This window comes from Prionailurus bengalensis, chromosome C1 (assembly GCF_016509475.1).
Source record: "Prionailurus bengalensis isolate Pbe53 chromosome C1, Fcat_Pben_1.1_paternal_pri, whole genome shotgun sequence".
NCBI classification, from domain to species: domain Eukaryota; kingdom Metazoa; phylum Chordata; class Mammalia; order Carnivora; family Felidae; genus Prionailurus; species Prionailurus bengalensis.
The window spans coordinates 15,030,714-15,045,108 of NC_057345.1; the positions used below are offsets into that span (position 1 = coordinate 15,030,714).

The 14,395-nt window shown below is 50.3% G+C and overlaps 1 protein-coding gene across 2 annotated transcripts in view; it reads left to right on the top strand.

Moving 5' to 3' along the window:
* The window catches only part of PINK1 (PTEN induced kinase 1), a 26,922-nt gene continuing 12,527 nt past the window's right edge, over positions 1-14,395 (top strand). The window contains exons 1-3 of one of the 2 annotated variants that reach the window (XM_043573945.1): positions 1-497; positions 10,848-11,126; positions 12,720-12,820. In XM_043573945.1, coding sequence (XP_043429880.1) covers positions 102-497; positions 10,848-11,126; positions 12,720-12,820 — 776 coding nt within the window. In that variant the 5' untranslated portion in view covers positions 1-101. The remainder of the gene's footprint in view (positions 498-10,847; positions 11,127-12,719; positions 12,821-14,395) is intronic. The other variant, XM_043573946.1, reaches the window with a different exon arrangement.

The following is a 14,395-nucleotide window of genomic DNA, read 5'->3' on the forward strand; positions in this document are numbered from 1 at the left end:
CCTCGGCGCCTGCGCCTGCGTAGAGGCGCCGTCCCTGAAGTTTGTTGTGGTGCGCGGCGTCCCGGAGGCCTGCGGCCGGGGGACCGGGTCGCGGTGCCGCCATGGCGGTGCGACAGGCGCTGGGCCGGGGCCTACAGCTGGGTCGAGCGCTACTGCTGCGTTTCACGGCCAAGCCTGGCCCGGCCTATGGCTGGGGACGGCCCGAGCGGCCGGGCCCCGCGGCGGGATGGGGCCGCGGAGAACGCCGGGGTCAGACCGCGGGACCCGGCGCGGAGCCGCGCAGGCTCGGGCTCGGGCTGCCCGACCGCTACCGCTTCTTCCGCCAGTCGGTGGTCGGGCTGGCGGCGCGGCTCCAGCGGCAGTTCGCGGTGCGGGCCCGGGGTGGCGCGGGCCCTTGCGGCCGGGCCGTGTTTCTGGCCTTCGGTCTGGGCCTGGGCCTCATCGAGGAGAAGCAGGCGGAGGGCCGGCGGGCGGCGTCGGCCTGTCAGGAGATCCAGGTGGGCGCCGGCCGGGGGCGGGGCTAATGTGGGGGCGGGGTGAGGGGCGGGGCTGGGATCACCTGCTGCTGGCAGGTCAAGCTCTACCTCTGTCAGAGCTGGAAATTCGTTGGAAATGACCAGTGAAGGTTCATTTGCGGTGATACTGATCTCCTGATATGGAGCCAGCACCTCACATTTTCCCTTCCTCAAACAGCACCTTTTCGTCGTTATGCTGCTAATTATAGCTCCCGCTGCACCAGGGCTAATGGCTCTGTGTTTAATTTTCTAAAATGTAATGACAGTTAAATCATAGCACTTCTGTTCTTGAGGTAGCTGTCATCCTCAGTTTATGGATGGGGAAAAGTACTCAGAGAGGTGGAGTAATTTGCTCAAAGGCACACAGCTAATAGAGGCCAGTACCCCAAGTCTGACTCTCCAAGGCCTGTGCCTTTAACCTAAGCCTCCACAGTTTAGCCAAGTTAGTGACATAGCTGAAGCCAAAGTAAAAACTATGAACAGCGGTAGAAAACAGGACCTAACAGTTTTTAGTTAACCTGTGTAAATTTATCAGGAGCCACTGAATAGGGGGTGGGGGTGGGGGTGGGAGTTGAGCTTTTCAAATGCTTAAAATAGCTCAGAGATCTGTGTTTCTGTTCAACCAAAATCTGTATTAGGCATCTGCAGAGAGACAGAACCAATAGCATGTGTTTATAAACAGATTTGTTTTAAGGAGTTGTCTCTGCAATTCCGGAGGCTGGCAAATCCAGAATCTGTGGGGCAGTTAGGTAGGCGGGAGACCCAGGAAGAGCCATTGTTGTGGTTCAAGTCTGAAGGCCATCCACTGGCCGAATTCCCATTTCTTCCAGGGGGGTTCAGTCTTCTTCCTGGGATTTGAAACCACTCACTGCGTTACTACAGTGCCTGCATTGTACAGCTTAGGGTGGAGGTCAGGGAAGGTCGTGTGACCTGCCCAGGGACACAGCTGGTCAAGGACTGAGCAATGTCTGCCGTGTTTTCTGGTTTCCAGCCCTTGTTCCAGTTCTCCTGACTCATCCATCACCAGAGTGTCTCATGTTTGAGTTCTGGCCAGTTTGGGTGACAGGTGATGTCTGGCCTAGTCCCCAGCTGCTGTCCTTGTCAGCAGGAGATGTAGATGTGGAAAACAGTATGGCAGTTCCCAAACAATTACAAATAGATTTCTCATTTGATTCAGCAGTTCCTCTTCTGGGTATGTGCCCAAAAGAACTGACAGCAGAGACTTGAGCAGATGTTTGTACACCCATGTTCACAGCAGTGTTGTTCACAATAGTCAGAAGACGGAAGCAGCCCACATATCCATGGATGGATGAATGGATAAACAAAGTGTGGTATCTAAATACAGTGGAGTATTATTCAGCCTTGAAAAGAAATTCTGACGCGCGGTAGAACATGCATGGAACTTGAGAACATTATGCTAAGTGAAATAAGCCAATTACAAAAGGATAGGTGTTGGGATGCCTAGGAGTCTCTGTCGCTTAGGGGTTGGACTCTTCGTTTTCAGATTTTTTTTTAAGTAATCTCTACACCCAATGTGGGGCTCAGTCCTACAACCCCCGATATCAGGAGTCACATGCTCTACCGACGGAGCCAGCCAGACACCCCGAGAGTCCGACCTTTGTTTTTCTCTCAGAGAGAGAGAGTGCTTGTGGGGGAGAGGAGCAGAGAGAGAGAGGGGAAGGAAGGAAAGAAAGAAAACAAAAGAAAAGAGAAAGAAAGGGAAAGAAAGAAAAGAAAAAGAATCTTAAGCAGTCTCCACACTCAGCACAGAGCCCGACGTGGGGCTCCATCCCACGACCCTCGGATCATGACGTAAGCCGAAATCAAGAGTCACATGCTCAACCAACTTCCACCCAGGCGCCCCTCCCCCCCCCCCAACAAGATCCAACTCTTGATGTCAGGTCTTGATCTCAGGGTCGTGAGTTCAAGCCCCTGGTTGGGTATGAAGCCTACTTTAAAAACACACACACAACAGGACAGATATTGTATGATTCCACTCATATGAAATACTTAGTCAATTCACAGAGACAGAAAATGGAATGGTGGCTACCAGGGACTGGAGGGAGGAGGGAATGGGAAGTTAATGTTAAGTGTAGATAGAGCTTCAGTTTTGCCAGATGAAGAGAATCGTGGTGATGGATGATGGTGATGGTGGCACAACCAGGTGAATGTGCTTAGTGCCATGGAACTGTACATTTAAAAATGATTTAAATAGTAAATAGTCATAGCAGCATTATTCACAGTAGCAAAATATTAAAAACAACCCGCACATCCTTCGGCAGGTGAATTGTTAAACTCTGGTACAGCCATACGGTGAACATTAAGCAATAACCAGGCATCAACTATTGATACAGGTAACAACCTCAAGGATATTATGCCTAGTGAAAAAGGTCCCAAAGGGGTATATACTGTGTGACTCCATTTATATAACATTCCTTTTTTTTTTTTTTTTAGTGTTTTTATTTATTTTTGAGACAGAGACAGAGCATGAGCAGGGGAGGGGCAGAGAGAGAGGGAGACATGGAATCTGAAGCAGGCTCCAGGCTCCAAGCTGTCAGCACAGAGTCCATCGTGGGGCTTGAACTCATGGACCGTGAGATCATGACCTGAGCTGAAGTCGGACGCTCAACCGACTGAGCCACCCAGGCGCTCCCATTTACATAATGTTCTTAAAGTGACAAAACTATAGAGATGGGGAACAGATCAGTGGTTGCCAGAGGACAGGGGTGGTGAGGGGAGGTGCAGATACAAAAAGGTAGCACAAAGAGGTTCTTCAGTGATGGCACAGTTCTGAGTCTTGATCGTGGTGGTGACTGCACGAATCTGTACGTGGAATAAAACTGCGTAGAGCTGACCTCATCCCGGCGCGGTGGCGGCGCCCAGGGCAGAATTGGAGCAGGCTAAGAGAAGACTGGAGGGAGACTGAAGGAAGAGTTTGGGGGCTTTAAGAGTCCCTGCACCTGGCGGCCCCGGTCTGTCATGGGAGTCCTGGGGGCATCTGTGGCCTGAGCAGGGCGGTGGCCCTGGAGGGCAATCAGAAGAAGGAAAGGCCGCTGCTCCAGTTCCTGGCTGACCGCTTGTATGACGTGGAGGCTCTGCGAGAACACCTGTCCCGACAGCAGGTGTTGAAGGTGCCTCAGAAAACTGGACCCTTCACCTGCATCAAGGAGCATACTTGGAAGGTGCCCATTTCGTCCTGATGCAGGGGGCGCTGCCACGTTTCAGGACAAGGAGTGGATATGGTCAAACAAACGTGGCCATTTCTCTCTTGAGGTCTTGGAGTTTCAGGTGTTGCCTGTAGAGGCTGCCATGCCAGTGGCTGTGCCATCAGCTACCAGGGCCTGGACGTCTCAGACCTCCCTGCTGTGTCCAACCCGGCCCTCACTGGAACTTGTTGGAGGAAGTGCTGTCCAAATATGAGGTTCTGGGGGCTGACTGGGCACAGGACTCAGGTTGGGGCTGGAGGAGCAGCGTCCGGACACAGCCAGCCCCATCCCCGCCCAGCCCTCGACCCCCTCCCCATCAAGCCAGACCTCAGCGGGGCCCGGTGGAGAGTCCGATGGCTCTCCAAACTCCTGGCTTCCATCTGGGCTCACTCGACATGGAGGCTGGAGTGGGATGTGGGTTGTGGCACCAGCAGGCCAGAGGGGAGAGCGGGGGTTTGGGGTATTAATTCCCCATCTCAGGGCCTGTGGCCGGCTGCACCCTGTGCTGAAAGATCACAGCTCCGGTCATCCTGGCAGGCAGCTCTTTCCACCATGCTTCTCTCCTGGGTCTCACGAGCCTCCTGCCTCTCCAGACCTGGGGGAGGTAAGCAGCCCCAGGGATCTGTGCTCCCCGCCGGTTTCCCCGCACCTGTCCACAACCATGTCAAGAGACTCTTCTCAGAGTATCCGTCCTTGTTTGAGTGTGCTACTGTCTCCTGCCGGGACCCTGGCTGATACAGGGGTGCTACTGGCACCATTACGGGGATGGTTCTTTCCTGTGTGAGACTGCTCAGCTCACCGCACGCTGTAGCAGCCCGATTCACTGAATGCCGGTAACGCCCCAAGTTCCATGGTGTTCCCACTTATCGATTTATTGACTCAGCTCCAATTCGGCTTGTTGCTCTGCGAGAATTGACCTGGGCCTTTGAACTTGTTTTCCTTTGCTAGGTGTGTGACATGATTTGTCAGTAGAGGGCACCAGAGGGATTACAGGAGGAAAGGCTTCGGCTTGCTGGTTCCCTGAGGGGGTGCTTGCTTTGCCGGCTCCTCGTTACCTGCATTGCGCGGGGCCACCCCAGCAGGTGACTCCCGAGGTGTCAGGCGCTCAGCTGCTTCGCCTGGCGCCCCCAGCCCCCAGGCAGTTTCGGAGAGGAGTGCCTCCACCGAGCCACCTCCCTGAGAATGAGTCTCCACCACAGAAAGGGGATTTCCAGTAAATACCAAGGCACCTTATCAGTGAATCCCTTGTTATTTCAATTTGCTGTTAAAGTCAGTAATCCTTTTTTTTATATAATTTTTTTAATGTTTATTTATTTTGAGAGAGAGAGTGTGTGAGTGGGGAAGGGGCAGAGAGACACAGGGAGACACAGAATTGGAAGCAGGCTCCAGGCTCCGAGCTGTCAGCACAGAGCCCAATGTGGGGCTCGAACCCACAGCTACGCGATCATGACCTGAGCCGAAGTTGGACGCTTAACTGACTGAGCCACCCAGGTGCCCCAAGTCAATAATTCTTTATATTAAACTTCACCTGCTCAAAAACTTGCATAGAGCTGCACACTCACGAATGAATGCAGGTTTTAAAAGATGGTAAAAACTGAGTAAGGTCTGTGGTCTAGTTGATAGCACTGCACCAATTCACGTTCCCAGTTTTGATATTGTTTCGCTGCTTTATAAGATGTCACCATGGGAGGCAACTGAAGGGACAGAGGACACTTTGTAGTTTTTTGGGTTTTTGTTGTAACTTCTTGTGAGTCTCATTCTTAAAGCCCTGGTTGATAAAAGATTACAGAACATTGGTTCTGCTCTATGGAGTTTAGAAACCAGTTGGCACAGTGAGATCGTCTTTCTTTTCTATGTTTCTTCTTCCCTTCTTTCCTTCCTTCCTTTCTTCCTTAAGTTAAAAGTTATCATGAATTAGTTTATAGATACGAAGCGTTGTAGGAATCCTCCAGAAGGACAGGTTGCTGCAGGCTAGATGTCCAGGCTGGTTATCGAAGACGGAGGAGCTCCAGTTGGGACTTGATGGATGAGTCGGGCTAAATAAACAAGGTGGAACAACACAATGGAATCAGGTCCAGAGAGAGGCCTATGAAAGGCGCTTGTGGGCAGATGAGTCCTGTGAAAGTTTTCACAAATAGGAAACACCCAGCCAAGGTGCTGAGTAAGCTGTTAGGTGTTTGAACAGAAGAGTGATGTGTGAATGTGACACTGGTAACCAGAGGGTTAATGGGACTAATAAACACAACAGCAACCTTTTACCCAGACCTTTTCCACTTGCCTTTATTATTTTTAAATGTTTATTTGCTTTGAGTGAGAGCACGCTTACAGGGGAGGGACAGAGGGAGAGAGAGAATCCCAAGCAGGCTCTGTGCTGTCACCACAGAGCCTGACATGGGGCTCGATCCCACGAACTGTGAGATCATGACCTGAGCCAAAGTCAAGAGTTGGATGCTTACCCGACTGAGCCACCCAGGCGCCCCTCCGCTGGTCTTTAAATATCCCTGACTCTCTTCCTCTGGATAGCTGGATTTGAGGCTTGGGTTCTCGTCTCAGACTTAGGTGGCCTCTTGAGAAAACCCTTGACTTGCTGTGCATCCACTGTCTCAGTGACTGATTTTGCTGTGAGCCAACGGGAGCTCTCTGCCTGTGGTTCCTCAGCCCCCAGCCGGTTCTGGGAGTGTGGTGACCAGTCCAAGCGACTGCCTAGGCTCTTTGTCCTAGGGACTGTCCCCAGAGCCCAACCCCAACTGGGCACTGCCAGCCTTGGGGACCCAATTTAACTTTTGCAGCGAGGAAATGGTTTTCGGCTTCGGGTGGACAAGCCTCTTGATGAGTACTTGACATGCAAGGGCACGTGAGCGCATTTCCTCTTCCCACTGGGTGCCTCCAAACAGGGGGCTTTGGTGTGGATCTCTGCGCCCCCTGGTCTGAAAGTTGACTAGGAAGCTGTTTGGGTCAGACAACGAAGCCTTGGCTTTGGGGCAGGAACCAGTGCTCCCAGAGGCACTCAGTGCTTCATTTGGTTTGTTTGTTGCTGCAGCTTTTGGTATATTTGGACAAAACCAGCCGTATTCTGATCGGAAAATGGAAAGTGAATTTGATCCCCGAATGCAGCCCTTTGGTCTGTATTCTCCAAAATTGGGCAGTTCTTGCTTTGCAACACTGCTTTCCCACAGTATTCATTAGACTGGAGAAAAATGACCAATCAGTGGATCCATAAATTATGATATATTTGGAAACTGGGCCTTTAAGATTTTGTTTGCATCTTTTTTTTTTAATGTTTACTTATTTATTTTAAGGGGGTGGGAGGAGAGAGAGAGAAAGAGACAGACAGACAGACGGACAGACAGACAGAGAGAATATCCCAAGCAGGCTCCATGCTCAGCTCAGAGCTCGACTGTGAGATCATGACCTGAGCCAAAATCAAGAGTTGGACACTCAACTGACTGAGCCACCCAGGTGGCCCAGATTTTGTTTGCATCCTGCTTGTGTATCTGTATGTGTGTCCATGTGTGTTGTAAATGTGAGATTTTTTTCTCTACCTGTGGATGGTGCTACTAAAATTAATTTGACAAAGAGGTCAATGTAGTTGGTTTAAAGGCAAGTGCTTGTAAGAATTAGGCATTCCAAAACTGAGAAAAACACTTTTAAGTTCATGTGAGTTGGGAAAATATTCAATATTAAAGCTAATTCAGGGTTGTTGGTTTAATTAAAATGGACGTGTTTTTAAAGTTTTCAATAGTAGATGTAGGAGGTACAACTGTTGTTTGTTCTGCCTGTGTTTACTGCAAGTCAATAGGTTCATGTTATAAGTGTTTTGGTAATCTAAACATAATCACTGAGAACTAACATGGGTTTCTTTTTGGCTTCTATTAAGGGAAACAACTCTGTATGCAAGGGAATTGAGACTGGTTATTTAAAGAAGGAAAACTTAGGACAAAACCTGATTTTAAGAAGTTGTAGAAGATTTGTGAGAAGGAAATCTTTGGAAAGGAATTTTGTGCACGGTCGGGACTAAGATTATGGAGATGAGTCCATAAAGAAGTTTTTTAGGGAGTGGTCGACACCTGGGGAAGAGAAGGCTGGTTGAGAGAACAGGATCAGGCAGAGGTTGAGCAGTGACACAACCTCAACAGAAGCCTCAGCTGACTCTCTGAGGAGTTTCCAGAAGTTGGGTTCCTCTTTAGAACCAGCCTAAACTGGGGCAGAGGGCTGGACTTTCATACACTTGTACTGAATGGCCATTAGATGAGACCGCCTGGGAAGAGGGCATGGCCTGGACAAGGCAGGTGTCTTCAGTCAACGCCCTCCCTCGTGAGCCCTGAGAGCTAAGAACCATTAGCAGCATGCCCACCAGCTGAGGGTCCTTCATTCCTGATGGGGGTTCTGGTCAGCACATCCCAGCACAAGGACTCAGCTCCATGCAGCACCCTGGATGGCCCCGTCTCAGTAAGTGTATGTCAACATGGGCAGTGACAGGGAGGGACAAAGGAGGGACTACATACCATTTTTCAAAAATTCGCCTTGTTGGAATGAATGAGTTTTGCTATCAGAAGTACATTAATATAAGATTAGAATTTGGTTTTCCTGTTACAAACGACAGTTTTCTGGGGCGTCTGGGTGGCTCAGTTGGTTGAGCATCCAACGTGGGCTCAGGTCATGATCTCATGGTTTGAGCCCCACGTCAGGCTTTGCACTGACAGATCAGCACCTGCTTCAGAGTCTCAGGTCCCCCTCTCTCTCTCTGCCCCTCCCCCACTCGAGAGTTCATGCACTCTCTCCCTCTCTCTCAAACATAAATACTGGGGTGCCTGGGTGGCTCAGGTGGTTACAGTTATACGTCTGACTCTGGATTTTAGCTCAGTCATGATCTCACAGTTGGAGAGTTCAAGCCCCACACTGGGAGCCTGTTTGGGATTCTCTGTCCCCCCCTCTCTCTGTCCTTCCCCCGCTCGTGCTCACGCTCTATCAAATAAATAAACTTAAAAAAAAATAGTAAGTAAAGCCTTCTGATATTTCTGACCAACTTCCCAAGATTCAACTTCTAAATGAAATCTTTTTTTTTTTTTTTTTTTTACTAATTAGGCTTATTTGGTATGTCAAATTACATGGGAAGCACTGACAAATAAGTGAAGATAAACCTTAGATTGTATGAGTAGATGCTATAACTCTTCCAGAAACTGTATAAAATTCCTAAGGTTTTGATATGTCCTGGGGTAATGTCATCATTTGTAATTCCAATTATTGACCAATTATTGAATTATTGGTCACAGAAAAACCATGGCCATTTTTTTAGTTTTCTGTCATTTATAGTTATTGTTTTACTCTGATGCTATTACAGATGGGTTTCAGCTTAAGGAGATTCATGGGAAGGACTTTTGACAAATACGGGTCTCTCATACCAGCAAGATGATAAAGCCAAACTGAGTAAGAACTTCTGGAACTAACAGGAAAACCATTCAAACAGAGCAAGAATTAGTAACATGGGACTGAATGAATTGAGGAAGATAATTACTCTTGATTGAAACGCTGCTGGTTCTCTAATGTTTGCTCTTCCAGATTTAAGGAAAGTGTTTTTCTCTTAAGCTATTATGAGTTGCAGAAATTTGGTAGAATAATCCCTTTGTAAACAAACATGATACATTTATCTTTTTCTCCCCACCTGATCCCTCCAGATTCGGAAACTCTCAGTGAGTATTCTTATATTTTCATGGCAATGTATGTATTTGTATACGTTCAGTAAGAATCTGTTCTTAGGACAGGACACATTTGGAAACATTGGTTATATTATCAGGGCTTTGACTGGACTATCATATTTGAGGGAGACGTGCATTGACTCAGATATGAGCAGACAGCTTTAAGGAACTAAGGCTGACATCTTGGAGCCAATGAAGTGCCTTGGAAAAATCAGCTTTGTACTTGCTTACAGGGTTCCCAGCAGGTCATTTTCTGGCAGGTGCAGGAACCTCAGGATATTTTAGGGACCTCAAGAAGAGAGGAACTTACCCGAATCTATAGGTATTGCAGACAGAGTCTGATGGCAAGTAATTGGCTTGGCTTCTTAGCCCTGAGAGGCTATTAAAAGTTCAGTCTGAAATTCTTTGAGAAGTTCCAGCAAAGCAGATTAAAAAAAAAAAAAAAAAAGGCAAACTCTATATGGCTAGTCACTCTTTCAGCGCTCATGGAAATAATTAGGTCAACGTTGTTAAAGCTGGAGTCTTAATTTGGTTATCTTTGGTGGAAGTGGGGGTGATTTTAGGAAAAAAAATCACCTTTGTGGACGTTAGATTAACTGTGTTTGGATGTTTGTTGTTTGCCTCTTAAACTGGGCTGGATTGTGAATTCCGATTTCCTCCAGTGTCTGGTTATGATTCTCCAAACTAAGGTTTCCAATTTTCTCCTATTCCCATTCCCTAACACTGCCCTTTCTCCTGAAGCCCTGCAAACTGCACACTTGAGGTAGACTTCAGGCAGTTTAGGATTATTAGAGCCGTGTTGGAACCCAAGGAGGTAGCTGGTGCCCACGGCCCAGGACACCAGAAATCAGACTGTTTGATTGCCCAGGGGGAACAATCGGGCAGATCCGGCCGCCGGGCTGGCAGCCCGTACAAAGCCTCCAAAACCCTTTGGGACGGCATTAGTAGCAGACACAGACTTGCCCAAACACCACCCTCGGATTCCTCTGAAGACCGAAGGAGAGCTGCCTGTCCACAGCTCCCGACAACCACCCAGTGGCAGCTGCCTGCCAGGGTCCTTGCACGACAGAGAGTGGTCTCTGAGATCAGAAGCCTCTGAGATTGTGCCGGGAGCTCAACAGGCAAGGTGTGCCAGCTGCAGAATTTAGAAGTTTTGGCCTCTTAACTAGTAAGTGTTCTGTGTTGGGCCGTCTCTGTTTGCAGCGAAGGTACAGAGTTTGAGAAAACGTTCTTCCGAATAACGGGAGAGAAAGGTAGGTGGCTTGAGCCCAGGATGAGCAGTAAAACACAGTTTGGTTGTGCTTTTATTAGCTCTCGATCCTGTCGGTGAAGACCTTGCCTGGCTCTGCCTCTCCCCCACTCCCCCGACTTCCCTTTACTTGAGCTTTATTAGGCACCTTGGCTCATCGCGCCTGTTTTGTTCCTCACAGGCAATTTTCACCCAGAAAAACAAGCTGCTCCCGGACCCACTGGACACCCGATGCTGGCAGGGCTTCCGGCTGGAGGAGTATGTGATAGGACAGCCCATTGGCAAGGGTTGCAGCGCAGCTGTGTACGAAGCCACCGTGCCTGTGCTGCCCCAGAGCCTGGAGGTGGCAAGGAGCATCGGGCTTCCTGGCAGAGGCCCAGATACCGCTCCCCAGGAAGAGGAGCCGGCTTCCCGGGCCCCTGGCTTTCCCTTAGCCATCAAGATGATGTGGAACATCTCGGTGAGGAGGGGGCCTTTCGCCTTTGGGTTGGGCGTTTCTCAAAACGCCAGTCTTGGTGGACCCGATAGTGCCCTTTACCGGGAAGTAGACGGGTGGAGTCTCCACAGTACAGGCGCCTCAAATTGTGACAGTCGGCGAATCGCCTGGGGATCGGGTTAAAAGGCAGATTCTGGTCAGCTGGTCTGGGGTCGGGGCTGGGATGCTGCCTTTCTCACAAGGTCCCTGGTGATGCCCGTGCTTCTGGTCTGTGCACCACACACGGGTGGCAAGGGCCTGAGCACCTGGGTTCTCATTTGTCAGTACTGGTCCATTAGCTGGATTCAGGTGCGCAGTTTACCGCCACCCTCCCTCTTTCCCCTGACCTGCCTCACTCGAGAGGAGAGGCCACACGCCTGTCCTCCAGACTCCCCCTTTAGCCTCATCTCCAGATCACAGGCTTGCTTGTCACCTCCCTGCCCTCAACTCTGGAAGGACGCAAAGCTTTGGGAAATTGAGTTTTTTCCCTCCACAAAAACAGATTTCTGTCTAATTTCTTTCCCTTTTCACTATATAGATGGGTTTAGAAAATTAATTAAGACCTAATGTTCTTTCTCCTTCCCAGAGCATCCGTCCAAGCCTAAGAATGGGACACAGCTCATGCTGGACATTAAAGAATGCAGTTTCTTTCTTTCTTTTTTAAAGATTTTATTTTCAAGTAATCTTCACATCCAACGTGGGGCTTGAATTCAACAACCCCGAGATCCAGAGTTGCACGCTCCACTGACTGAGCCAGCCACGTGCCCCACGAACGCAGTTTCTTGTTTTGATCTGGGGGATGAAGGTTATTAGACTATTGCCCTTCCCAGCTGGCTAATAGCTAACAAGTAGCCAAGTGCTTGGCCTGGGAAACATCCAGTGTTGGCATCAAACCTCCACTGATGGGCATGGCACCTACTGTGCTCACAAAAGCTAAAAGACTTAATTCCTGTAGGGTTCCTAACAGGTTCCACAGGGCGTGAGTGCCATTCATAATGAAACGAGGAAATAGGGTGTTTTTCCTCGAGTTTGGCTCTTTCTACTGGAGGGGTGGGGAGGGCTGTCCTGTGATTCAGCACCACTTTATCCAGGGCGAGTTTGTCCAGCTCTGCCTGTCTGCTGAAGGCAGCCTGCCAGGGGGAGTCTTCGTGTTCCAGTGGCCAGTTTTGAGCCTGGTGGGGACTGGAGGCATTGATGGCAGTGAGAAAGATCCCTGACCGTGACCATCTTGCCATCCCTTCCTGCCCTGGGCACCTGAGCTGCCCAGAGATTGAGGTGGGGTGTGGCAGCCCCCTGGGAGGTGGTGGGGGACAGTATCTCTTCCCTCTCAGGAGAGACTAGGCTTGGCTTGCCCCTATCTTGAATGTCAAAACCAATTCTAGAGGCACCTGGCTGGCTCGGTTGTGGAGCATGTGACTCTTGATCTTGGAGTTGTGTGTTCAAGCCCCACGTTGGGTATAGAGATTACTTTAAGATTTTTTTAAAAAAATTCTAGGCAGTAGCTGTCTGGTCCAGATTACAAGGAAGACTCGGACTTGCTCTAGTCCACGTAACCCTGAATTCATGATTGTGTTCCAGGCAGGCTCTTCCAGTGAAGCCATCTTGAACACAATGAGCCAGGAGCTAGTCCCAGCTAGTCGAGTGGCCTTGGCCGGGGAGTACGGAGCAGTCACTTACAGGTACGCACCCCTCTGCCCACGGAACTGGTTGTGAGTCACGCGAGAGCAGAATCCTCCCCTGTGTCCTCCGTGTGGCGTCATGTCGATCCTAAATGCTCACTGAATGATGCGGCGAATGATGGATTTGTAGTTGCTGGATAATTTCCCTTGGAGAGGATTGCAGATCATCTGACCCCAACTGAAGATCTCCCAGAGAAGGCCATCCAAAAATGCCCAATTCAGAATGTTGGAACGTTGATCTGATTGCTCTTAAGCAATGCCCGGGTGGAATGCCGCCTCCCTGTCGCTGAACTCCATCCCCAGCAGAGGCAGCACTCATTCCACTAACGGCGGCAATGCCAAGAGATTAAAAGGTGGGGGGCTTGGTCCCCTCTCCACCTCTGTGTGTGACAGAGGAGCCGGACAAGGTGGGAGCAGAGGCCGGGGAGGTAAGCGCTACCTACGGCCGTGTGTGCTCAGGCGCTGGGGGAGCGCGAACGGATGGGCCTCTTGAAGCGACCATCAGTGCTGCCTTTGGAAGGATGAGGAGGCACCACCTGGGCAGGAGGGAAGGCAGAGAGGCCTCCTCCACAGAGAGAAGGGGTGGACGGCAGCCCATGCTCCTCGTGCTTTGTAAGCGCCAGATGTGCGGTGGGGAGGACCGACGCTGAGCGGGTGACGGAGACACGTGTGGTCACTTCACGATTGTGGACCGCCAGCAGGGGCTGCATTTGGCAACTTACTGGAGGGTTAGTTTCTAGACCCAGTGCTGTCAGAAACGGGAAGGTAGACACAGGGACTTGAGAAGACGCATGGAAAGCCCCTTCTGTGGTTTGGAAGGCTCCCCATGACTGGGGGTTCTTAGTATCGTCCTCCTCTGCTTAGTCCTTCGTAGGGAAAAGTGGGTATCTGCATGTCTGCTGCTTTCTGAGGGGTACAGCTGTCTTCAGGCGGCTTTCTGTGTTCACCTCAGCCTGCTGACATGCTGTCGGGTAGCTCGTGTGAGCACCAATGCCTCTGTGGTGGAGGGGCCGCCCAGACCTCCCATCTGAAGTGGTCCTTGTCTCTCACCAGTCCCTTACCCTGCTTTAATTTGTCTTCACGGCATTTATCCCCATTTGACCTTAAATCACAGATGTCTGTCTATTCTCTCTCCCGCTGTCCTAGAAGCTCTTGAGGGCAGGGCTTTTCTGTTTTGTTTGCTGTGTACCCTTGCAGCTCAGTAAATGTCCATTGGATGATTCCATGAATATGGCATCAGTGACTCAGGAGGAACGGTCTCAGTCCCTGAGAGCATTTCTGTTTCTACCTAGCCTCTGCTCATCTAGGGACCTCAGGCTCAGACCTTTGTGATCTGCTCCTCCCACTTCTCCCCCCCCCCCCCCCCCATGCTTACACTCTGTGCTCCACCATATTGAATCCATAAGGCCCGCCTCCAAATGCACCGCACTCCTCCTTGCCTGTCTTCCTACGTTGCAGTTAGCTGTACTTGGGCTGCCCTCCCCACAGCCTCCTGTCCCACTCCAGGTCTCCACACACACATACCTTACACGGACACGCTCATCCCCAGGCTCCCATGGCAACCGAGCCGAGCTT